Source organism: Polypterus senegalus, chromosome 1 (genome assembly GCF_016835505.1).
Source record: "Polypterus senegalus isolate Bchr_013 chromosome 1, ASM1683550v1, whole genome shotgun sequence".
NCBI classification, from domain to species: Eukaryota; Metazoa; Chordata; class Cladistia; order Polypteriformes; family Polypteridae; genus Polypterus; species Polypterus senegalus.
In genome coordinates, this window is record NC_053154.1 from 91,733,251 (window position 1) to 91,759,341 (window position 26,091).

Genomic DNA, 26,091 nt, shown 5'->3' on the forward strand with positions numbered 1-26,091 from the left:
GACTCCTGTCTAATCTCGTCTGTCAACCTGTCCATCACCATTGCAGATAAGAAAGGGCTCAGATCCTTGATGTAATCCTACCTCCACGTTGAATGTATACGTCACTCCTACTGTAGTTCTCACCACTGTCACACTTTCCTCATACATATCCTGTACCACTCTTACATACTTCTCTGCCACTCCCAACTTCCTGATACAATAACACAAGTCCTCTCGAGGCACCCTGTCATATGCTTTCTCCAGGTCCATAAAGATGCAATGCAACTCCTTTTGTGCTTCTCTGTACTGCTCCATCAACACTCTCAGAGAAAACATTGCATCTGTGGTGCTCTTTCTTGGCATGAAACCATACTGTTGCTCACTAATCATCACCTCCCTTCTTAACCTAGCTTCCATTACTCTTTCCCATGACTTCATTGTGGCTCATCAATTTTATCCCCCTGTAATTACCACAGCTCTGCACATCCCCCTTAATTTGCTTATTTGGCACTAGAAGATATTAATTTCTTCATTTATACTTGCTTCTTTCTTGATAGTGTTCTTTTTTTTTCTTTTACCATTAATCGGTGCCAGATATTTGAAAAAATATAACATTAAAAAGTAAACCTGGCATAAATTAAAGTATAGTAAACTAGGAGATTATCAGCAGGAAGCTAAATTTAGCAGCATTTGTTCCAACAGAGAATAGCATTTGCTGAACAAGAGAAAGACAGGTTGCATATAAGTATAAAGTATATTTTGTAGAAAAGTATAGGTAAGGGAAACTTTAATACACTACACCAGAAAACCACAACCATAAACATTCTGAGAACATCTGTAGAAAGGTACCTAGGAACTTATGGGAAGAAAGGGAGCACAAAGGACTAGCCAAAAGCTCATAGCAAAGCATTTGTGTTCCGTTAATTATGAGCGATGTACTGATGTAAATTGGGTATGTTGATGATTAGGATAAAGTAATATTGTTAAAAAAACACATTCCAATCAACAATGTTGAAAGAGGAAAAGTTGTGTTCCCAAACCAGCTAAACTGATAATGGTCTAAGAGTGGCTTTTTACAGGTTGGCATTTAATACTGAGACAAGCTTTTTTTTGGAGACAAAGACCAAAAAAAGGATAAGAAAGGAGGAAACAAAGAAGAACAGTTAACCTTAAGAACAGATCTAATTTGGAGATAAATTAAATAAAAAGAGGATGGAATAGAGAACACAGACTTCAGCAACTGGAATGTTCAGCACTCTGAATCTAAATAAATGTTGCCAAGTGTGGCAAAACCATGCTGCTTCCAGGCTGTCAGAGAAACAGGACTTCACCCTATAAGCAAGACTAGATTATGAAAAATGGTAGTAAAGGAATGTAGGCTTGGGTAGGGGCTTAAATGTTTCTCCAACCTTATAGTATAGTAAATGCATGTGTAACCAGTGAACACAATTTCAATTATAGCTGTTTCAATGTCAGCAAATGTAGAAGTGAGTGAAGTCTGATAGAAAAACAGTTTGTCTTTAATTGGAAGCCAAGATTGAGGAAGATTGGCAGGTTCCATCCAGCATCAAATTTATTTAAATTATAAAGGCCCAATGACACAGCACTAAGTCTGCCAAGGCATCACCCCATTCCAGCCTGTCATTTACCAGTGACTTTAGACCCAAATTAAAGTGGAGGAAGAGGGAGTATGCTGCTAACAAAATTAAACCCAGGCGCTGTTCATTTTAATAATAACCAATTTGGACCAAAAAGATAAAGGCCAGGTAGAAAGAGTCTTTTTGGAATTTTTGAAAATGTGTTTATTGTTTAATGAGTCAATATAATAGAGAAAAGGGGAGATATTGATATTGATACCCAGGAATATAATAGGGGCGTTGGGATCTACACTTCATCCTGTTCATAGCTGTCCTTACTTCTTCCTTGCTAATCCGTTGCACTTCCTGATTCACTATCTCTACATCATCCAACCTTTTCTCTTTCTCATTCTGTTCATTCATCAGCCTCTCAAAGTACTTTTTCCATCTGCTCAACACACCCTCCTCACTTGTGAATACATTTCCATCTTTATCCTTTATCACCCTAACTTGCTGCACATCTTTCCCAGCTCGGTCCCTCTGTCTAGCCAGTCGGTACAGGTCCTTTTCTCTCTCCTTAGTGTCCAGTCTCCCATACAATTCATCATACGCCTTTTCTTTAGCCTTTGCCACCTCTCTCTTCACCTTGTGCCTTATCTCCATGTCCTCTTGTCTACTTTCTGCATCTCTCTGACTATCTCACTTCTTCTTCACCATCCTCTTCCTCTGTATACTCTCCTGTACTTCCCCATTCCACCACCAGGTTTTCTTTTCCTCCTTTCCTCCTTCCTCTGTCCAGATGTCTCTAGGCCAATAGTAGCCAAATTTTCGCCAGCAGTATGTTGGCTAACAGTACTGGTAGCAGCCGTTGTTAACCTGGGCCTCGACTGATCTGGTATAAAAATATGTATCATTGTCTGCATATTGACCTGGCAAAATTTTACACCGGATGCCCTTCCTGATGTAACCCTCCCTATTTATCTGGGTTTCGGACCGGCACGAAGAAACACACTGGTTTGTGCATCCTCTGTGCCTGGGTTTTTATATTTAAGCATTTAAATAGTCATTTTTTATACTTCTTCAAAATGTCTTTCATATTGCCATTGCTCTTAAAAGCGACAGAATCCGTTCACTTAGAAGTGTTGTCAGGATCTAATTCATTTGCAATATGCATTCACCACCGCCACTTTGGTTTTTATTTATTTTGCTCTTTAATAATGTTTGGTAGGAAATTAAACCTCACATTCATGATTAGGTAAAAGAAACCATTTTATATCATAACCCATATGGAAGGCTTTTGATGTATTTAGTTTTGAATCTGAGAATAATGCTGAAGAGAATGACAGCAATGGTATGGTCCCTCCTTCATAATTTTGAGGTAAATGATGAAAAATATGATTACATTCAGTGAACATGGCTTCACTTTTAAATAGTCAATATTTTGAAATAAATGCTAAAATATAAACTTTGTCTTCTGTGAAGGTATGACAGTCTTTTTACCCTTCTTAAGGGTTTTCTTAAGGACTTTTAAATGTTTTCATTCATTTTAGTTAGAGTTAGTCTTTTATTTTTGTTACTTTCAGTTTTTTGTGACATTTTGTGTTATTTTTGGGATCTTTTTTCCTTTCTTGTTTTTTATTCCTTTTCAGTTATTTTACATTATGCTTGTCTTCTTTTCATGTACATCACCACTTTCTTAAATCTGATGAGCTCAGTTCAGGTACCTGAGCCCATCCTGGGTAGTGTACTACTGCACATGGAACCTGTAGGAATATTTTATTTGCCATTCTGAGTTTGTCCAGCTGGTTCAGTGTATGTATGTTCATGCCTTTTTATGTGTTAGTGTATATGAAGGTGTTTCTGTGTCTTTTTGCTTTGGATTCTTTCTCCTCTGTCAGAAAAAGTGAAACATGTTCTTATTTATGGAGGTCTTGTCAAATTTGCAAGTTTAGCACTCCTTCAACTGGAAGTTTACTGCCCATAAAACACAAAGATGTCATGCTGCGTGGCTTAACCAGTCCCTCGGCACATGAGCAGCAGGCAGCAGTGTTGTGCAGGAGTGCTTTCCCATTATTGCTGAAGCAAAGTAATCACATGCTGATTTCTATATGATTAACTCTTTGCCACTATCAGATCTCCCCGTTAATACTGAAGCAGAATTATTTCAATCATAATACTTGAAAACACCAGAAAAATGTGCTTACATATGTGAATCTTTATGTATAATTTGATGCTATCCGTATGTATGGTGTGTGGAGGATTGCTGGCTTCTTACTCCGACCCTCACCCCCAGGCCGCCAGGAGGAGCTCTCCCGACAGCATGATCGTGCCTCGAGTTCAAGCAGGGCCTCATTGACTATGTAGTGTTTATACACAGCCCTGCTGGATACCTTGGGGGCCACCGGGAGTCGCTGTAGGGGGGCTTGTGGGCTCTTATGTGCCCTATAACCCGGGAGTATGTCACATTTTTTCCTTTTTTTTTTGCCTTTATTCTATGTGTGTAACTATTTTTCTTTTTATTCTTGTGTGGATTATTTGCTTTTAACTTTCACTAAATATTTTAAAACGAACTTTTGGACTGTGAGATTTCTTTGACACGCGTCTTACCCGTGCCTGACTTCGCCTTATACTGTACATCGGCGGCTACACTAAAGTTAAAAACCTGCCTGAAGTTTTGAAACCTGCTTATGAACTGAACCTGCCTAGGACTGAAAGTTTAAAATTGCCTTGGATTATAAAAGAAAGCAAGCCTGCATTTTCAACGCCCGAGATTGACTGCAATGAAAGAAAACGACAACTTGAAAAAGACTCAATAGATACTTTTAATCTTTGTCTTTGATCGGAATCGGACATATTTAAGAATTGCTAGTGCTCTTCATAAATCTGTATAAATTACAAAGATTTTAAGCGTAGTACCTTATGAGATCGCCATGGCATTTGAGTCCGGGAGCCAGAGAACATTTCGAACCCCCATTGAAAGTAACAGTGGTGTAAGCAGAAGTCACTACGATCATGATGTTTCAATGGAGGATCATCTTCATGACGACATAAAACCGTCCGATTCATTAACAACTAAACTTCAATCCGAAATGGACTACAAATACAAACAATTATCTAGTGTGATGAAGACTGTAAAGGATTAAAAAAAAATGAATTTAACTGTGAAACTATAAAATCAATCATCAAGAACTTGTTCTTTAACCTGAGAATGGAATATAAAAGGTTAAGTGACAAACTCTTATCCCTCCAGAGCAATGAAGATACACAGAAAATGCTACAAAAGGACTTTGATGCTAAAATAGAAATTTGTAATAAATTTACGGGGTGTACAATGAATTGGGTTTTTGAAGTACGTCAAAATATAAGCTTCAGCCAGCAGCCCGACTTTTCGGCTAACCAATTCAAGGATTACAGAACGACGATTGACATTCCTGACGTCTCTTCAGAAGATAGTATTTCACAGATTTCCATTCAAAGTAAAAGTCATAAGTTCGGCGGCTAATTCAGCCAAAGCCTCCCAAATCTCCGCAAAATCTAAAGTGCAAGTTCTGCCGGGAGAACCAAAGAAAGCAACAGGCTCTAGATATGGAAGAAATGCAGTTAAAAGCTAAGAGAAAAGCTGAGGAAATGCAGATAAAAGCTAAAAGAGAAGCTGAAGAAGCTCAATTGAAAATTAAAAGAGATCAATTGGAATTGGAGGCAGCTATTGCAGAATCCGACACAAAATTAAAAGCACTTAAAGGGTGCAATCGCAGTCCAAATAGACTGAGTCAGAAACCAGATGTGAAATTTGAAAAGTCGTCCAATGCGAACAGTTACAACTTTACAAATACAAATGAAAGTAAAAATAAACCCCAGCAACCGTTTTATCAGCAACAAAATGAAGCGCTTCTTCAACAATTGCATCATGAACAACGTTACGATCAACAGAAACAGCAACAAAATAAAGCACAAGCGCCTAATGTACCCCATATAAAGGTACCAGTATTTGAAGGCGATCCATTGACTTATATAAACTTTATAAGAGTATTTGATCGAATCATCGACCAAGAAGTGAGTGATCTTGGTAACAAACTAGAGTATTTGGTACAATTCACCAAATGCGAACCTAGAAACATTGCTTAGAATAACGCATATTTTCCGCCAGAAGAGGGATATAGAAATACCAGAAGAATGTTAGAAAAATTTTATGGAAACCACGTTCAAATAGGAGATGCTTACATGAAGAAAATCAGGAAGTGGTCACAATTGAAATCAGGAGATGTAGATAGCTTAAAGACATACACGCTCTTCATTGGTAATTGTAAAAGTGTTATGTCGGGCTTAAAGGATGGACACGAATACGAAAACAATTTTAATATCCGCATTATGTCATCGAAGCTTCCCTAAGAACTACGAGAGCTCTGGCAAAATAAAGCAACAAAGATCGAAGATAAAGAAAGAAGAAGACCAGGTCTCGCTGACTTATATGCATTCTTAGAAGAACGACTCATAGCTTCCCTGGATCCAATGTATGGTGCTTCCTATCCAAGCTATACCTCAAAAGGGAAAAAGAAAAGACTGATCACGAAAAATATCCTGCGAAAGGCGGAATGAGAAAGGACAACTTCGTCTCAAATTTTGCTGCTACTGTTGAAAAGGGAAATAAAAGGGAGACAACTGAGCGTAAACACGGTAAGCAATGTTTTTTCTGTGACAAAAAGCATGATCTTAATGATTGCAACGCAATTCAGAAATTAACTTATGAAGGTAAAATTGACTTTTTAAAATCCAAGGGCTTATGCTTTAAATGTCTAAAACAAGGACATCTTAGCAAAAATTGTGAAGAAAAAATTAAATGTAGCATATGCTCTCATTTTGATCCAGCTATTTTACATATAAATAATGAAAAGGACTCTGATGATAAAGCTAAATCCATTAAAGAAGAGAGCTCTAAATCGAAACAGAAAAGCACTTCTTCTACGATGCCCATAACACCTAAAGAGTCTTGTATGGCTGCCGGGGCCGGAAATAGTGTCATAGCTGTGGTCCCAGTTAAAGTCAAATCCAAAGGGAATGAAAAATGTATTGAGACATATGCTCTAATAAACCCATGTAGCTCAGCCACATTTTGCACAGAGAGCGTAAGAGAACAATTAAACCTCTCAGGAAGAAAATCGCATCTGTATCTCAACACTCTAGACAATCTAGAAAAAACATTAAAATGTAAAATCTTAACAGAGTTACAAGTCTGTGGGTTAGAAGAAAACACATTTTATGACTTACCAGAGGTACGTACAGCAACTGTTAAACCTGGAAATAAAGATAAAATTCCTACTCAAGAAGATATTATGAAATGGCCTTACCTTAAAGATGTACACCTACCCCAAATAAACGCAGAAGTAGGTTTATTAATAGGTACAGACTCTCGTAAACTCTTGGAGCCATGGGAAATCATACATAGCGAAGGAGATGGACCTTTTGCAACAAGAACAGTTCTAGGATGGACTGTTACTTGCTATACAAAGGAGTCAGACAACGAAAGTGTAAAAAGATGTTCAGTCAATTGTGTGACAATAAAGGAAGTAGAACAAATGTTACTCAAGCAATACAATATAGACTTTCCAGAACGCGCCTGTGAAGAAAAAGAGGAAATGTCACAGGAAGACATTAAATTCATGCGCATAGCCTCAGATACTGCAAGTCTAGTGAGTGGACACTATTGCATTAATCTGCCCTTTAAAGATGAAACACTTAAAGTGCCAAACAATTATTGTATTGCAAAACAACGTGCTATAGGACTTAGAAGGGAACTTACAAGGTACCTGACATTCCATGAGGATTATAAAGCATTCATGAAAGACATTTTAGACAAAGGATATGCCATAAAGGTACCCACTGAACAGCGGACCCTTGAAAAAGAAAAAATATGGTACATCCCTCATCATGGAGTGTATCATCCAAAGAAAAACAAAATAAGAGTGGTGTTTGATTGTACAGCCACTTATCAAGGTTTTTCTCTAAATGAACAGTTGCTGAAAGGACCTAACTTAACTAATACACTCATTGGTGTTCTTACAAGATTCAGAGAGGAACCAATCTCTCTCATGGCGGACATTAAATCGATGTTCTATCAAGTGAAAGTACCAGAAAAAGACATGGATTTTCTTTGTTTTCTGTGGTGGCCTGAAGGTAATCTAAACAATGAACTTGAGGAATACAAAATGACAGTGCATCTTTTTGGTGCTACTTCGTCGCCCAGTTGTGCCTCTTATGCCTTAAGAAGAACAGCAGAGGATGCAAGAGGTATAGCTCCTGAGGAAGCAGTTAACACTGTGTTAAATAATTTCCGTGTTGATGACTGTTTAAAGTCAGTTGCTACAGAAGAACAAGCCATAAAATTGGCCAAAGATCTTCAAGCCCTGTGCTTAAAGGGAGGATTTTATCTTACAAAATGGATAAGTAATAGCAGAGCAGTTTTGCTGTCAATCCCTGAAGAAGACAGGGCAATGGATCAAAAAGACTTGGACTTAAGCCATGATCTGTTACCAGTTGAAAGAGCCTTGGGTGTTCAATGGTGCACACAGACTGACAGTTTCAAGTTCCAGGTAAAGCTGCAAGATAAGCCTGCTACAAGACGTGGCATTCTGTCAGTGGTCAGTTCAATATATGACCCACTTGGATTTTTAGCGCCAGTCATATTGCCTGCCAAGCTTATTCTAAGAGAACTATGTAAAGAAAAATATGTTTGGGATCAAGAAGTGGAAGCTAAGTACGTTTGGCAATGGAAAAAATGGATGGACGATTTGCAGCTACTTGTGGATTACAATGTAGACAGGTGCTTTAAACCGCCTGGATTTGGTCAAATAATGACCGCACAAATGCATCATTTTGGAGATGCTTCAGAAAACGGGTATGGCACTGTTTCCTACCTCCTTTTGACTAACAAAGAAAATGAGAGACATTGTTCATTTCTAATGGGGAAATCAAGAGTGGCACCACTAAAATCTGTCACTATACCAAGATTGGAACTTACAGCAGCAGTGGTTGCAGTCAAAATGGACAAAATGTTAAAACGAGAACTGCAGATTCCCCTGCAAGAGTCAATCTTTTGGACTGACAGCACCACAGTACTAAGGTACATCGCAAATGAAAGTGCATGCTACAAAACCTTTGTTGCCAACAGAATCGCAGTGATAAGAGAGCACATGCAACCCTCGCAATGGAGATACGTCGCATCTGCGCAAAATCTTGCGGATCAGGCATCAAGAGGTTTGGCAATAGAAAGCTTCATCAAAAGTAAGACTTGGATACAAAGCCAGAATTTCCTACTACAGCCAGAGCACGAAGGGCTTAAGAGACCGGATGAGGTGGACTTGTCTACTAGTGACAATCTGGAAATCAAAAGGTGTGTAGCAAATTTTGCATGTGTAGAAGAAAAAACTGAACCGGTAAAAAGACTTATAGAGTACTACTCAGAATGGTACAAATTAAAGAAAACAACAATAGCTTGGTTCCTTAAGTTTAAAGAAGTGCTAATGCATTTGAAAGAAGAGAGAAAGGCAATTCAATATCCAGTTAGCCAATCTGGACATAGCCCTGAAAGACAAAAGATGCTGATCGCTAAACATATGAAGGAATACAAATCAACAATGAGACTAAAGCCTCTGTCTCTAGATGACTTGTCTAAAGCAGAAAATGAGCTTATTTGCCTAAGTCAAGTACAAGCTTACCCAGAAGAAGTTAAAGCACTAAGTAAAAATTGGCCTATAAAGAAAAGCAGTAAAATCATTAAACTGGATCCAGTTCTACAAGAAGGAATATTAAGATTCGGAGGAAGACTCAGCAAATCACCTATGCCAAAGGAAGCAAAGCACCCTGCAATAGTTCATAAAAACTTGCATATCGCTACACTCTTAATCAGACAGCTTCACCAAAAGCATAGACACTGTGGACGTAATTATTTGTTAGCAGAACTACGTCAAAAATACTGGATACCTCAAGCAAACGCAGCTATCAGAAAAATAATTTCGAAGTGCACTACGTGCAGAAGATACAATGCGAAAGCTGGTGAGCAAAAAATGGCAGATTTGCCAGAAGATCGCCTAGCACCCAACAAACCACCTTTCACTAATGTTGGAGTCGAATATTTTGGACCCTTTTTTGTTAAAAGAGGACGAAGCTTAGTCAAAAAGTATGGAGTAATTTTCATCTGTTTAACAACTAGAACCGCGCACATTGAGATTGCACACAATTTAGACACAGATTCCTGTATCCAAGCCATACTCAGGTTTATGAGTAGAATAGGTCGGGTTAAAATCACGCTCTCAGATAATGGAACAAATTTTGCTGGAGCAGAAAGAGAGAAGCCCCAAATAATTTGGAACACGAAAAAATCGGCAACGAAATGATGCAAAGAGAACTCAAATGGAATTTTAACCCACCATCAGCCTCTCATCAAGGCAGAGTTTGGGAAAGACAAATCAGAAGTATAAGAAAGATTTTAAATTCAACACTAAACCAACCAACACTCGATGATCAAAATCTTCATACACTGATGTGTGAAGTGGAATCAATACTTAATAACAGACCCCTTACAGAGACATCTAACGACCCTAACAATCTGGAACCGCTCACACCCAATCATCTATTGTTAATGGACACTCAACCCGAAATGCCACCTGAACTTGTTTCACAAAATGAATCATATCCAAGAAGACGCTGGAAACAAATTCAATACATGGCTGATTTGTTTTGGAAAAGATGGACTAAAGAGTATTTGCAAATACTTCAGGAAATGGCTTACACCAAAAAGAAACTTTGAACCGGGAGACATTGTTCTAATTGTGGATAAAGCTACACCGCAATTCCTGGGTAATGGGTTGAGTCACCAAGACAATGCCAGATGCCAAAGGCACAGTCAGAAGAGTTTGTGTGCAAACCAAAAACAGTACACTGGACAGACCCGTGAACAAACTGTGCCTGATCCAGGAGGGATCAAATAATTAAAATGACTTTTAATTTAATTTAAAAAGCTTTTTAAATTTAGTGCTTGTGTTTATACATTAGAGTTTAAACTATAAAGTTTCTTAAGTTTAGTATTTGTGTTTTTATAGTAGAAACTAAGTTAAGCTTCTTAAGGTTTGTTTTAAGTTTGGTAAAGTAATGAAGGCTCTTATTAAGTAAAGTTAAGCAATTGATTTCTGCCCTAGCATAAACAATTAGGGGCCGGATGTATAAGAGCCATTTTCCTAGTTCTATAAAATGTATGAATATTTACTAGATGATAATGCATAAAATATGGGAGGCTCCTATAACCCCCGTGAATAGAATTGAGTTGGTGTTTTCCTGTCATTTTTTAACAGTTTTGAGTAAACAATGTTCTCCAGTTAGTGTCTAGCCTTGCCTTGTGTAAGGTACAGAGGTATATGGTTTTTAACCGTGTTCTTGTTTGTGCTCGTGTTCGTGCTTGTGCACGTGACCGTGCCTGGGCGCATGTCTATGTGCCAACGGCCTACGGGCCTTTTGAGTGTGAAGTAACACGTAAAATAAAAGATTTAAGTGTTGAACCGTAAGTTTAAGGCATACAGAAGAAGAAATTAAGAACCTTTAAGTATAGAAATTACCAAAGCTTCTTAAGAAAAGCTAAGTTTATAGAAGATACATTTTTTCTTTTTTTTGCCTTTATTCTATGTGTGTAACTATTTTTCTTTTCATTCTTGTGTGGATTATTTGCTTTTAACTTTCAGTAAATATTTTAAAACAAACTTTTGGACTGTGAGATTTCTTTGACACGCGTCTTACCCGTGCCTGACTTCGCCTTATACATCGGCGGCAACAGTTGTGTTGATTTAGTTTATGAGTAGTGTGGAGGGGAAGGTGCTTTGTGCACGTTATTGTTATTTAATAAAGAAGTCTTGGACTTGGTCTTGACTGGTACCTGAGGGTTCAAGAGGTGGACAAGAGCGTTATCTGCGACAGGTGTTTGCCCCGTATATATGGTGTTCGCGTCAATACACCATATGTATGGTGTTCGCGTCAATACCTTGACTTAATACAAGTTAGAACTATGCAATGGGACTCTGCCTCTGTAGTTAGAACATAATGTAGCAAACGCGGACGCAGTATTGCATGATTGGCTAAGAATATTTGAATGGTTCAGTGACGCCGTTGGATGGCTGAGTATAGTAAGTTGGTGTTGGTTCGAGCAGATAACAGTAAGTTTGGTTGGTTTTTGGAACGTTGGTTTGGTGGGACGTACTTTCCAGTACTAACTTTGCCGACTGACTTAAACTCTTCAAACCTCCGGAACCGTAAGTAATTTAGAACGTATCACCATTTGCTTGGTACGTCAAAATCTTTGGGCAGTTCGGTTTTGGCATCTGTCCTTCTGACATCTATTGGCAAACTGAGTAATGATGGCTGGGTATTACCAACGGTCACTGTTTAAATTTTAGCCGATCTCATATCTAAAATGACCACGGCAACAAAATTATTACTTTGACTCTGATTAGAGTCGTAAAATACGGTTTGTTTTGAAAATTTGTTTTCTGGAAAAAATCAAATGAGGTGCGCCGAAGAGTTCACATCTCGCAGCGCTGTTTAAATAGGAAACTCTTCATTACATTTGTCAAAAAGGTCTATTTTCAAGGACTTAGAAAAACAAATAATTCTTTGCAGAGAAAGTATGGATTTCACAAACGTAGAATTTGTAGCCCAATTTGATCAGGCTCCCAGTCGCTAGTAGTATAATGTTGAAAACAGTCTAGCAGTGTTGTGAGCATCGTAAAATTTTACTAACAGTACAATATGAAGGTTATCAGATGTAAATGTTTAGTGTACTTGAGTATTGGTGTTTGAATAGCTTTTTCAAATCAGCTTTTAGTAAAAGACCAGTTGTGCATAGAGAACTCTGAATTTCATTTTTTCTCCAGAGTATAGATGGGCTCCTACTGTTGTTGTTCTGTGCATTGTCTTATGTATTTTCTTTTTTACAGTATTTTTTTTTTGTATTGTACACTGATTCAGAGACACTTGGGAACTCTGCATGTGATCTGTAAAAACTCCAATCTACAATAATATTAATGTTTTTGTCACAACACCTGGTCACATTTTACAATAATATACTGTAGATTTACATTCTGTAACTTATTAAAGTTGAGAAGAGCTGTAGCACCCAGAGGGCAACCAACCTTCCCCGGGGCCTTCTGTCTGTGGGGCAAAATCGGGTGCTGGCTACGGCCAGACCTAAACAACTCCCGACAAATAGTTGAGCAAGTTGCCTGCTTCCTTTTGTTAAACGCTCTCCCAGATTAACTGGACCAGCTGTCCTGGGGACAATCCTTTAAAAATATGAAATAATTTATCGAGGTCATTGAGGGTCTGCGGGTTTTGTTTAAACTGGGAGGAACAGAACAGCCTTTATGTGAAACCCGACGTGCGGGTGTCCATAACCCTGAGCCTCACTGTCTCTGTTCGGAGCGGGCACCGAGGAACCCTAATGTGCCGTGACAGTGTTTGCCCGACAACAAGGAGTGGGGTACTGGGAGGCCTGGAGAGGGAGATGCTGTGCTCTGGTTAATCCTCTGTCATTTCCTCACACTGGGGTGGTGATCGTTAACAGGTATAAAGTTTTATCCCTTATGGATTCCGGCAGCAACATTTCCATTGTCGCTAGCCGCTTAGTGTTACAGTGACAGTAGTTAAAAATCAAGACCTGTCTGACCTATATTCACAGAGACATCCGTCAGTATAAGTCCGCTATCTGCAACATCAGCTACGAGGGGAAGAAGTTGACGGTGGCCGTGCTGAAAAACCCTCCATTTACTTTGATACTAGGGCGAGACTAGTCTAATAATAAAAACAGTTTAACTCTAGCCACTCCAAAACAAAACTTGGGCCTAGTAATGGATGGTGAAAATACATTCCCAGCTGCCTCCACAGCATGTACATGGCCTACTAAGGGGACGTAATCACTGTTGGTGATGTTGTGACTCCCAGGACGTTGCACGGTTAGACATCATCAACAAGCGTGATGGCTGCCCGGGAGGAAACCATGCTCCTTGAAGTTGAATCCGGCCCTCTTTCCCAGCTGCGTTTTCAGTTTGAGCAAACTATGGCTTCTTTTAAAAGGGAGCCATATAATTATGAATCCTTTAAATTTGCAAAAAAATGCATTGGTTCTCATAAATGGCCATTGCACACAACATCCCATGCCTCAGGACCCCCACTTTGTATTGAATAATGACCTGCTGTATCTGGAAAATAGAGCAAGAGGGAGAGGTGGGCACTGAAGAAATCCTTATGCGAATTAAGCTCAGTTTTTACTGAATGGGAATCAATGAGGAGGTCCGCTTTTGCACATTCTGCCTGGAATGTCAACTGTGGCAGATTCCTAGGACGGACCATGCTCCTCTAGTTCCCATTCCCCTTATTGATATCTCATTTGAATGTATCAGGGACGACCTGGTGGGACCCCTAGAGCCCTTGGCTAGAGGACACAAATATATATTAGTCCTAGTGGATTACTCCACCTGATACCCCAAGGTTGTTCTATTCAGCTCACCTATGTATAAAGCATTTAAAGACCTCAGTATATCATCCTCAAACCGATGGTCTAGTGGACCGGTTTAATCAGACCCTCAAACAAATGCCACGTAAGGTGGTCAGCGAGGATGAAAGGAACTGGGATCAGCTCTTCCCCCTCATTCTTTATGCATATCGGGAAGTCCTACAAGCCTCTGTGGGGTTCTCTCCATTTGAATTATTGTATGTACGACAGCCCTGGGTAATACTGGACATTCTAAATGAAGGTTGGGAGGAGGAGGCACTTCCCTACAGAAATATATTAGAGTATATCTCGCAGTTATGCGATAGATTAGCAAAGATTCGACCCATTCTAAAAGCCCACATGGAGAAGGTTCAAGCGGCTCAGGTCCGCTGTTATGATTGCGGCTCATCTCTACGGGGTTCCATGGTCATGGTACTTGTTCCCACCTCTATCTCTATATTACTGGTGCATTTGCAAGGCCCGAACGAAGTTAAGGAGAGAGAGGGGCTCATTGATTATTTGGTGAAACAGCCAAAATGTTGGCCAAGTGAACAGGTGTATCATGTAAACCTGCTGAAAGAATGGAAGGATAGAGAACCAGACCCCTCCTCCAGATAGCTCTTTGCTGGTAAAAGAGACTTTAACTTCGGCCCTAATTTGACCACCGAACAACAACAGGAGCTGGAGACAGTTATCCGTACGGACCTACCTGATTGCGCATGACATTATGACTGAGTCCGGGATGATCATCGAGAACGCCCATATCGAATTCCTGAGGCAAAAAGAACAGAAGTAGAATTAGAGATCAAGTGTATGCTGGAACTAGGTGTGATAGAGTAGAGTCATAGTCCCTGGTCCAGTCCTGTCCCTTGGTCGCAAAGCCTGACGGGAGCTGGAGGTTTTGCAGTGACTTCAGGTGGCTTAACCAAATCTCCCAATTTGAAGCCTTTCCAATGCCACGAGTGGACGACCTCCTCGAGTGGCTAGGATAGGCTTAGTTCTTGACCACTCTTGACATGATGAAAGGGTACTGGCAGATTCCTTTAAGGTACTCCGCAAAGGTTTAGACCATGTTTAGCTACCCTAGCGGTCACTAGTAGTGTTGTGTCCTTCCATTTGGGTTACATGGGGCAACTGAGTCCTTTCAGCATCTGGTGGATAAAGTGCTTCATCCTCATAACTCCTATAGTGCGGCCTACCTGGATGTAGTCCTCTATTCCAGCACATGTAAGGAACACCTACAGCAGGTCCGAGCTGTATTATGGACACTAGCAGAAGCCGGTCTTTGGATTAACCCTAAGAAATGTTTCTTTGGGTTAAAAGAAGCCAGATATTTAGGCTACCTAGAGGGCCGGGGTATGGTACAACCACAGTGTTCCAAAGTAGATGCCATAGTGAAATGGCCCCGTCTGAGGACCAAGAGGCAAGTCAATGCCTGTTTCTACCCAGATTTTCCAAGAAACTGGTGCCTTTGACTAATCTGACAAAGCAGAGGGCCCCGAACAACATGGTATGGGATGCAAACTCAGAAAGTGCATTTGGTGACTTAAAGGAGGCCCTTGCGTCAGAACCAATCTTAAAGGCTCCTAACCTTTAGCCTTTAATCCTACAGATGGAAGTTTCAGACACAGGTCTTAGTGCTGTACTGAGCCAAAGCGTAGATGGTGTCGAGCATCCAGTCATGTTCCTGAGGCGAAAACTGTTGGAATAGGAAACCAGGTATGCGGCTGTGGAACGGGATGCCTTGGCAATTAAATGGGCATTTACTCAGCTGAGGTATTACTCTTGTGCCATGAATTCACCCTGGGTGCGGATAATGCACCTTTACAGTGGATGACCCTACAGAAGGAGTCAAATCTGCAGGTCACAAGGTGGTTTTTAGACCTACAGCTGTACATGTTTCTGGTCGTTTATCTCCGGGGTTCTCTCCCAGCCAATGCTGTTCTCTCTTGGGTTCATGACCTCTTGGTCAGGAATGCCCGACCTAATGGGTATGGACCCGCTGGCATGTCACATACATACATGGGAGGCAGCAAAAGTGCTCAACAGGAGATAATTCCTGGTTAGACAAGGGGGTGGGAGAGTGCATTAATCCTTTCTTATCTCCCTGCAGACCAAATGCCGAAAACTCTGCCTGGGTCCCATGATGTCACTTCTGATTCCTCTCCAGAAGACTTCACTTCCATACCAACAGAAGAGCCCACCTCCTAATGACCTCATTTCTAGATCTGGTCCAAAGATCCCTCCTTTTCCTGCTTTTCTACATGTTTTCTAAACTGTTCAGTTATGTTTTGTACTTTTGTCTGTAAAGACCCATTTTTCTCAACCTTTTTGCATTTGCAGCCAATTCTCAAGTATACGGGAAGCTGTCCCAAACCTATCTGTTGTGTCAAGGCTTGATTATTTACCACAAGGGATACCATGACCTCTCCTGTTGCACTTTCAATGAAAGGACTTGTGTTATAATAAGCATAAATGATTTTATTAATTTGGGTTGTTGTTTTTTATTTATTTATTCACATCTGATGCAAATTAGGGTAAATGAATGTGAATTTTGTTGAGTCAGAAATTGTATGGAAACTTATTTATGATATTTTACCGAGAAAATTTCTGTACAGCTTTATTATCATTGTCCATGTAGATTCAAATTATTGGCTCTAAACCTGACAACATAAAAGCAACATAAAGACTACGTAGACAGATGCAGAAGGATACAGTTATGGTACTTCATTGATGGTAATGATGATGGTGTTGATACGGAAAGGTGGTGGTAAAAAAAATCCACATCTAAATACAACACTTTTTCAAGGAAGTTATTTAATCAAATGAATAAAATAAACACTCCATCTGTTAGGCTACTTAGGCTATCTTTTGCCTTGGTTTGCTAAATATGTACGCATGAGCTCTTTCTTTTATGTTCACATGTGCTGTAAAATCATTGTGATTCTGATTTCTTCATGTGCAGCTCTTAACTTTTAGCAATGACCGAAAACACTTTATATAGTCCAGTGGTTCTAGAACTATGATACAGCTGAAGGGCTGTCATTTTTTTTTTGTCCAAATAAGTGATATATATTTGTGGTTTCGTTAGTTATTGTACATCTTCTGCTGTCATCTGTAAAATGTCTTAAAGCTCATTTTTAGACTATATATTTTATAACTAGATTTGTCAGGAAAAGGTTTCCATGGACTGGCATCACATTAAGATACAAGTTTCATCCTATCTTTCAACACTCCAACCATAAGATTCAGCCTAACCCTAATTCGATAGTCAATTGCATTTGACTTGTATTTAAAGGACAAAAATCTATTATTGTTGCATTTCATTAAAATCCATTACAGTATGGAAAACAATAATTAAAAACAAAAAAAAACCTAAAATATTTTGTATCCAGTTATTATTACATTAACTTTCAGAAGGAAATACAGGCTATCTTTTGCAGGCTTCAGTTTCTCCAAGCTACTTATAGCTACAGTACTGTAAGACTGTAAGTAACTCAATACGGTGATGCTTCTTGAATAAAATAATTCTTGGATGCTTTCATGTTTCTAATTTTAGGATCTGATTCCCAGTATTACTTTATAGGAAATGATGAATATCAGTGAGTACTGCTGAATGAAAAGAATAATCTTTTATGGTCATTTTTTTTCCTTCGTTTAAAGTCATTACAGCAAAAAGTTAACCAATAACCATAAGTATGCATTATAAAATGGTACAAATTCCACAGTCTGAATATCCTCATTGTAAGCATAAACCCAGTCTTGAAGACAGTTAACAACAAGGTAATATAACTATTTATGTACACATCATAATGTGTTTTCATTGACTTTACCATTGTTGGTTTGTTTGGGATTAGAGTACTGCAAGCTGCAAGTCACAAAAGTAGTGTACAAAATGCTGAAGTATATCAATTTAGTGTTTTTTTTTTCCCAATAAAGTAGTATACCTAGGTGTTCCTATTAGATTAGTCAATTATAATAATGTGTTATTAGTGTGTAACCATGTTAATATCCTCTGGTGAAGGAATTCATTTTTGTTGTTCTATTTTCATTCAAGGCGATCTTCATTGCTTGGATTATTGGAATTGAAATTGCTTTCTTCACATGTTGGGAGAATAAAGTGTATTGTTTTTCTAAAAATAAATTTTGACTGATGCATAGTTTAGTTGCATAGTGCTTTTTCTATGAAATATTGTTTTATGCTAAAATATTAAGAATGAAAACAAACAAAAAAAAAAGCTGTTTGATTAAGTATTCTACCCCTGTGTTGTGAAAGCCACAAGTTTACAAAGTTAAAAAAAAAATTACTGTTTAACAAGGACACAGATGCTTTGCAATTAGATTCTAGCAGTAAATCATTAAAATAACTGGCACATTTTCCTGTAAAAACTCATAGTAATTCAAATGCATGCAAAACAATATACACAAGTTTCAATGCTCAGTGTGCAGTGTTAGCTCAGTCATTAGGTGATGAAAGTGGAAGCTGCATTTCCTGGAAAAAACGGTCCCTCAAAAATCCTTATACAAATAGATAGATAGATAGATAGATAGATACTTAGTAGGACTTGCAATGGTACCCACATAGAACCCAGCAGTTGCTTATAGGGAGCTACTTTGGTTAGTAGCTTTGTATGAATGGAAAGATTAATTTTAACTTGCCCACCCAAGGGCAGTCATAATAAGGTGGGAAAGAGGATGAATTTAACTGTGCCTTTCACATTGCTGGTAAATGGATTTGGCAAGGCTCCTGCTCTGTTTACATTACCTTTCTCTGTTGTAGGAGGTTTGTTTCTAGTTAGGCCTTTATCAAAATAACTGAAGCACACTTGTTGTAACAGAATAATACAATATATTGATAAACACAAGGATTGTATTAATATGATAACTGCATAAAAATGTTGGCATACTGTGTGTGTAAAGAGGCTGGCTTTGTACTTGCTATATAAAGTTTTAATTTATCTTGGCACAGATAAATAGTTTTAATACCAAGTTGTTGTCACAGGTTTTGTGAAGTTGTTGCTCTGGGTTCAAGCTGTCCCTTTCCCTCTGTATATGGGACATGTAGAAGTGAATATGGATGAAGACACTAATGATCCACTTCCTGTTCTTGAATAAATGACAATTAATAATGTGCAATTAATAAACATTTGCTAAAATATTTAATTATTGTATGTCTCATAACTTTACAGTAAGAACTGTGTTTCATACGTGTTTGTGTTTTATTATCAACTGTAATAATCATTCATTGATTGCATCGATTCAAAAATGTCATGGGAAAGTGGATAAATAATATTTTTTCAATTTGCGGGTAAACTTAGATATACAGTGCTAATTTGAGTTTTGTATTTTACTGTTATCTAAATAATGTACCATGTTATACTGTATTTGTGCTGTATTTGTATCACCTTGTACCCCCCTCTTTCTCCCTCTCTTTCTCTCTCTCGGTGTGTATGTAACAGCCTAAATTGTTGAATATATTTGCAGATTATTGCATTCGCTGGTCCTAAATCCCTTATCACTGTGAATTACAAGGGCCGACTGTAATTCTCAAGTTACTTGTAAAGATCATTATATGTTTTATTTATAATGCCTGATAAATAGTATCATTCAAAAAAATGAAAATTCACCTGTATAGCAAGAGAAATACAGTTATTCTGTTGCGAGCAAATGTGTTTTAAGCAAAAAAAAAAACAAAACTGTGAGACAGGAAAGTTGTTAATGAGTTGTCTAGGACGAAATCTAGAAGAATACAGTGGAACCTCGGTTTGCGAGTAACTTGGTTTACAAGTGTTTTGCAAGATGAGCTAAAATTTTTAATAAATTTTGACTTGATGAACAAGCGACATCTTGCAATACGAGTAGTATGTATACGCTTTGTCTGCTGAGCGTCATGTAATCACAACTGAGCTGATGGTTCTTCTCTCTCTCTTGCTGCGGGATTGTGGGCAATCGTCTCCTATTCTCCGTCTGAGTCAGCGTGCCTCACTCATATAGTCAACATCCATATGAGCATATACTATTTACTACAGCATTGTGACTGTGTGTGTGTGTACGTGTGTGCGCGTGTGTGTGTGTGCTGTGACGTGCGAGTCCCCATCTTTCACCACCAGCTTTATTCAGCTTGAAACAGCAACAGCGTGGTTATTTATTGTAGCAGAATCTGCCCCTCTCATATACACAGACACAACAGTCAGGCAGGGTCGTCGGCAAGTAGTAATGTGCCCTGCGCATTTATAATGTTCCTTGTTCCTTGTATTACTCACTGACGGCAGGTGCTTATAGCATGTCCGCGATCTTTCTGGATTCGCTTTTTACAGCAAACTGCTACAGCGCTGGGAGACTGCGATTGCTTTGGGATGTTCTTCCGCATGTCGTCCTGTTGGGTGGAATCCCACAAGAATTTATAAACTCGATCACACCAGCCATGATTCTTTTCAAAGGTAAAGTGCAGGTAAATTTGTTTTATGTATTTTTACTTTATATTTTGTATTAATCATTTTTATATGAATAGTTTTGGGTTGTGGAACGAATCATCTGAGTTTCCATTTTTTCTTATGGGGAAATTCACTTTGATATACGAGTGCTTTGGACTGCGAGCACGTTTACGGAACGAATTATGCTCGCAAACCGAGGTTCCACTGTATAATGAACTATTTCTATCTGTTGGTTTATGAAAACATATCAAATGAAATGCATTATATTTAAAAATGTTTGAATGTCCAAAATTGTTCAGGGTATGGGTATAATTAAGGGTGAATTTTAAATTGAAGCCACTCCAGGTCAAAAAATGCCATTAGTATATCTATACCATTTCATGTTCTTCTTGTGAAATGGATAATTTGGAGGAAAAAAAATATTTTTAAATTTAGAAACATAAATTAGAGAAACAGGGTCAAAACACTGTATCCATTGCAATACCGATAGATTCTGACAGAAATGGCTTTTAAACATGAAGTATTTCCAGTAAAGGTTTAGGGAAGTAAGTTCAACTAGACAGACTACAAAATATAACTGGTAAGCTTAAAACGCTAGTAAAGCAGTAAGTACTATTACCAAGGCATTATTTTTTTTTTAAATGTCTGTATAAGGAGATTCAGCATCAAGTGCCACTAAAAATAAGTAAACTTGTGTGCTAATACCTACTGTATATCTAACAAATGAAACCTTTAGAGTTCCTCAATACAGGACTGTGAGACGACTGCAAGACAGTTACAAAATCAGCAATACAGTAATCAATAAACTGCTTATGTTGTTATTGTAAAGATTTGCTGGCAGAAAAAATTGAGTAAAAAGGTCAAATACAGAGCAGTTATTGAATAGAAATCCAGAAGTTCCATAGCCAGTTTATCATTTGAAATCTGCATCATGTATCAAAGACTGAATTCAATTAGACATTTGTGGGGTGGGGTCTTTTTTCAAAAGTACAAAGCTGTGTCCCACAGTTTTGTTAACCCTATTTAGTAGCATCTATCCTGCTGCATTAAAATTTGATTTAAAGAAAAAAAAAAACAGTTTTGTAGACTATTGCATATATTATCCTTACATAAGATATGTAAGCAGATGTAAAAAAAAATTAAATAGTGTAATGGATGTACGAAATGGACAATATTTAGAAGTCTGTACAAAACAGAGACTCTTAATTAGTTTGGAAAATTCAGAAGCAGATGATTGCCTGGTAGTCTCGCTGAGCTAGACTTTTAAAATATGGGTTATTCTATTTCAAATCAACCAATGACCCAAGTACTTTGGAGTCAAAAAATTCTGTAAAAATTACCAGGTGTACTCGTGTTAGTCAGGAGACACCCTGTACATTTTTTTTGATGCAAGATCAGTGCTTTACAAGATACAGATACCGAGGGGAGATGGGGGTGTCGATTTCATCCAGCCTCATTTTTTCATCAAATTCACAAGCAGGCTCAGACTTTGTGTGCTGGTATATTAATTGGTATAGTATATAACAAAACTAAAAGATTTTGTCCAGATGCCCCTGCGTGGTCAAAGCAGACCCTTGAAATTGACCAAAATTTTATTTGAGTTTTTGGCTTAGCTATGTTTAGGCCTCATCCATCCATCCATTATCCAACCCGCTATATCCCAACACTTGGTAATGGGGGTCTGCTGGAGCCAATCCCAGCCAAAACAGGGCGCAAGGCAGGAATAAATCCCGGGCAGGGTGCCAGCAGAAACATATATTTGCAATATATATTTGCAGTTTTTATATATTTTTTCCTTACTCAGATAACTATATTGGCTTTCTGAAGAAGCAATAAACAGAAGAGTAACTGTTTCAGGGTATAAACAACTAACCTCCCAAATCCAAAAAATCATTTCATTTTCAGAATACCTCCCACACTGCGGTGGGTTGGCACCCTGCCCAGGATTGGTTCCTGCCTTGTGACCTGTGTTGGCTGGGATTGGCACCAACAGACCCCCGTGACCCTGTGTTTGGATTCAGCGGGTTGGAAAATGGATGGATGGATGGAATACCTCCCACATGTGGGAATGTGCAGATAATTTTTAAAATATTTTTCATTTATTTTACACAGTCCTTTCTTTCTCAAAACACAAACCTGACTTTTCTTATGCAAATCCTTCATGTTTATTTTCCATCCTAAACATAGGCTGAATGCACCATGTGTCAATAGTAATCATTGAGTTTTCAATCAGTAAGTTATCAAAAATGTCAAACTTTATCAAATGACAATGTCTTATTTCATGTTGCTGAACAGAGAATGTGGTTCTCCATCGCCAAAAAAGTACCTGGTACTCGAGAGTACCACTGTTACATACCTACAGAAGATGGCAAACTCAAAGTAGGCAGAGTGTCTGGTGAAGACAGTCAATGGACTGTCCAAATATTCATCACTGAAGTGAGATCCTGCCTTCTCACAATCACACTCTTAATGTATCAGATACGTCACTCACCTTAGACCAGTGTCCTGTTGGAGGCTATGTTGGGTGCATGAATGATTAAAATTGTTGGATTGGTGTGATTCTTGACAAGAGTGAAGCAGAATCAGACCCCCTGATAGTTTCATGCATCCAAACTATTCTGCACAGTCTTTCCATTGGCCACGTAGAGACAGTATTTGTTGGGTGTCATTACAGTGTGTCCTTGCACTGCTTAGTGCACCAACAATAGTCAATGGGAGGCAGTATCGAGCTCAAAGACAGAGTTGCCCTACACTCTGCACATTTGTTAAAACAGAAATGAAATGGGTCATATTCCTTCTACAGCAGTAATGAGATGTTAACATTCATTATATTTCATTTTGTATTTACTGATGTATCAATCACTTGTTGTTCATGTGTTAAGCTGTGTGTGATTTATTTTTTTCCATTAATCCTATACCCAAGTTAGTGATGAAGAACTTGATGATTATCATTACGGACAAATGGTGAATTTAACTTAGAATGGAAAATAAAAATGAAAGATTCCCATAAGAAAAGTAAGATTTGTTTTTTGAGAAAGAATGGACCATATAGGATACAGGAAAAAATATTTTAAAAAATGTCTGGACATTCTCACAGTGCATTAAGCTGGTCTCAAAATTAGACCAAAATGATTTTTTTCACAGTTGAAAGGTATGCTGGTCAATCAATCAATCAATCACTCAATCAATCAACATTTATTTATATAGCACATATTCATACAAAAAAAAATGTAGCTCAAAGTGCTTTACAAAATGAATAGAAAAATAGAAGACACAATAAAAAATAAACATAAGTCAACATTAATTAACATAGAATAAGAGTAAGGTCCAATGGCCAGGGTGGACAGAAAAAACAAAAAAAAACTCCAAAGGCTGGAGAAAAAAATAAAATCTGTAGGGGTTCCAGACCAAGTCCCCTCTGGGCAGTCTACCTAACATTAGTCAAACAGTCGTCTTTGTATTTAGGGTTTTCATGGAAGGACCTGATGATGATGGTCATGTAGACTTCTGGCTTTCAGTCCATCAATGTTGGTGCATCATGATGCTTTGAGTAGGTGGTGGTGGTGCAGGCCACCACAAAGAAACCGGAAAAAGAAACATAAGAGAGTAGGGGTCAGTATGGATTTTGGAGCCACTGTGAATAGTTATTATGAAGAATTGAACATACAGAGTATCAGTATTAAGTTAAAGTGAAGTTATAAAAAGGCCATGTTAAAGTAATGTGTTTTCAGCAGTTTTTTAAAGTGCTCTACTGTATTTGCCTGGTGAATTCCTATTGGCAGGCTATTCCAGATTTTAGGTGCATAACAGCAGAAGGCCACCTCACCACTTCTTTTAAGTTTAGCTTTTGGAATTATAAGGAGACACTCATTTGAAGATCTAAGGTTACGATTTGGAATATAACGTGTCAGGCATTCCGATATATAAGATGGAGCGAGATTATTTAAGGCTTTATAAACCATAAGCAGTATTTTAAAGTCAATCCTGAATGACACAGGCAACCAGTGTAGTGACATCAAAACTGGAGAAATGTGTTCGGATTTTTTTTCCAGTTAGGATTCTAGCAGCTGCATTCTGCACTCGTTGCAAGTGATTTATGTCTTTTTTGGGTAGTCCTGAGAGGAGTGCGTTACAGTAATCTAGTCTACTGAAAACAAAAGCGTGAATTAATTTCTCTGCATCTTTCAATGATATAAGAGGTCTAACTTTAGCTATGTTTCTTAAGTGAAAAAATGCTGTCCTAGTGGTCTGATGAATATGCATTTAAAATTCAGATTACAGTCAACGGTTACCCCTAAATTTTTTACTTCCGTCTTAACTTTTAATCCTAGTGCATCAAGTTTATTTCTGATAACCTCATTGAATCCATTATTGCCAATTACTAAAATTTCAGTTTTCTCTTTATTTAGTTTGAGAAAATTACTATTCATCCATTCAGAAATACCAGTAAAACATTGTGTTAGTGTATCGAAAGAGTCGGAGTCATCAGGTGCTATTGATAAGTACAGCTGTGTGTCATCAGCATAGCTGTGGTAACTCACGTTGTAACCTGAGATAATCTGACCTAACGGAAGCATGTAGATTGAGAACAGCAGCGGACCCAGGATAGAGCCTTGTGGAACACCATATAGAATATCATGTGTCTTTGAGATTTGATTACCACAACTCACAAAGAATTTTCTACCTGCCAGGTAGGATTCAAACCAATTTAAGACACTGCCAGAGAGGCCCACCCATTGACTAAGGCGATTTCTAAGAATATTGTGATCAATGGTGTCAAATGCAGCACTCAGATCTAAGAGGATGAGAACAGATAAATGGCCTCTGTCTGCATTTACCATAAGTCATTTACTACTTTAACGAGTGCAGTTTCTGTACTGTGATTTGTTCTGAAGCCTGACTGAAATGTATCAAGAATAGCATGTTTATTGAGGTGGTCATTTAATTGCAAAATGACTGCCTTCTCTAGAATTTTACTTAAGAAGGGCAGGTTAGAGATGGGTCTAAAATTTTCAAAGGCAGAGGGGTCAAGATTATTTTTCTTGAGCAGGGGTTTAACTACAGCAGTCTTAAGACAGTCTGGAAAGACCCCCGTATCTAATGACAATTAACTATGTCCAGAATATTGTCAATTAGCACGCCTGATATTTCTTTGAAAAACCTGGTTGGTATTGGATCAAGGACGCAGGTGGAGGGTTTCAGTTGAGAGATTATACTATGTAATTCAGGTAAATCTATCCTGGTGAAAGCATTTAATTTGTTTATAATGGAGTACCGGGGCTTTGGAGGTTCTGCAGTGTTGGGGAGATATACTATGTTATCTCTAATATCATCATGGTCAAACACTGATGCAGTTTCTTGTTTGTTTATAACTTTTTGAAAAGCCCTGTGTATGTATCTAAAAACGGAAAAAATTCAGGCTGTATCAGTTAGAATTATGCTTACTGAAAGCTAAACATGGTAAAGCCAAAGACGCAAAATAACTTATTTTAATTTTTGAAGGTCTGCTCTTAACTTAAGTAGTGTCGTCTGGACCAAATATTTTGATTTTGTTACGTACTATACCTATAAA

The 26,091-nt window shown here is 38.2% G+C and overlaps 1 protein-coding gene across 4 annotated transcripts in view; it reads left to right on the forward strand.

Moving 5' to 3' along the window:
* The window catches only part of sergef (secretion regulating guanine nucleotide exchange factor), a 392,241-nt gene that overhangs the window by 165,924 nt on the left and 200,226 nt on the right, over window positions 1-26,091 (forward strand). The window contains exon 10 of one of the 4 annotated variants that reach the window (XM_039753326.1): window positions 16,199-16,399. The exons of the other annotated variants lie outside the window; for them this stretch is intronic. Coding sequence (XP_039609260.1) covers window positions 16,199-16,360 — 162 coding nt within the window. The 3' untranslated portion in view covers window positions 16,361-16,399. Of the gene's footprint in view, window positions 1-16,198; window positions 16,400-26,091 lie in introns of those variants that run through there. 4 annotated transcript variants of the gene reach the window in all.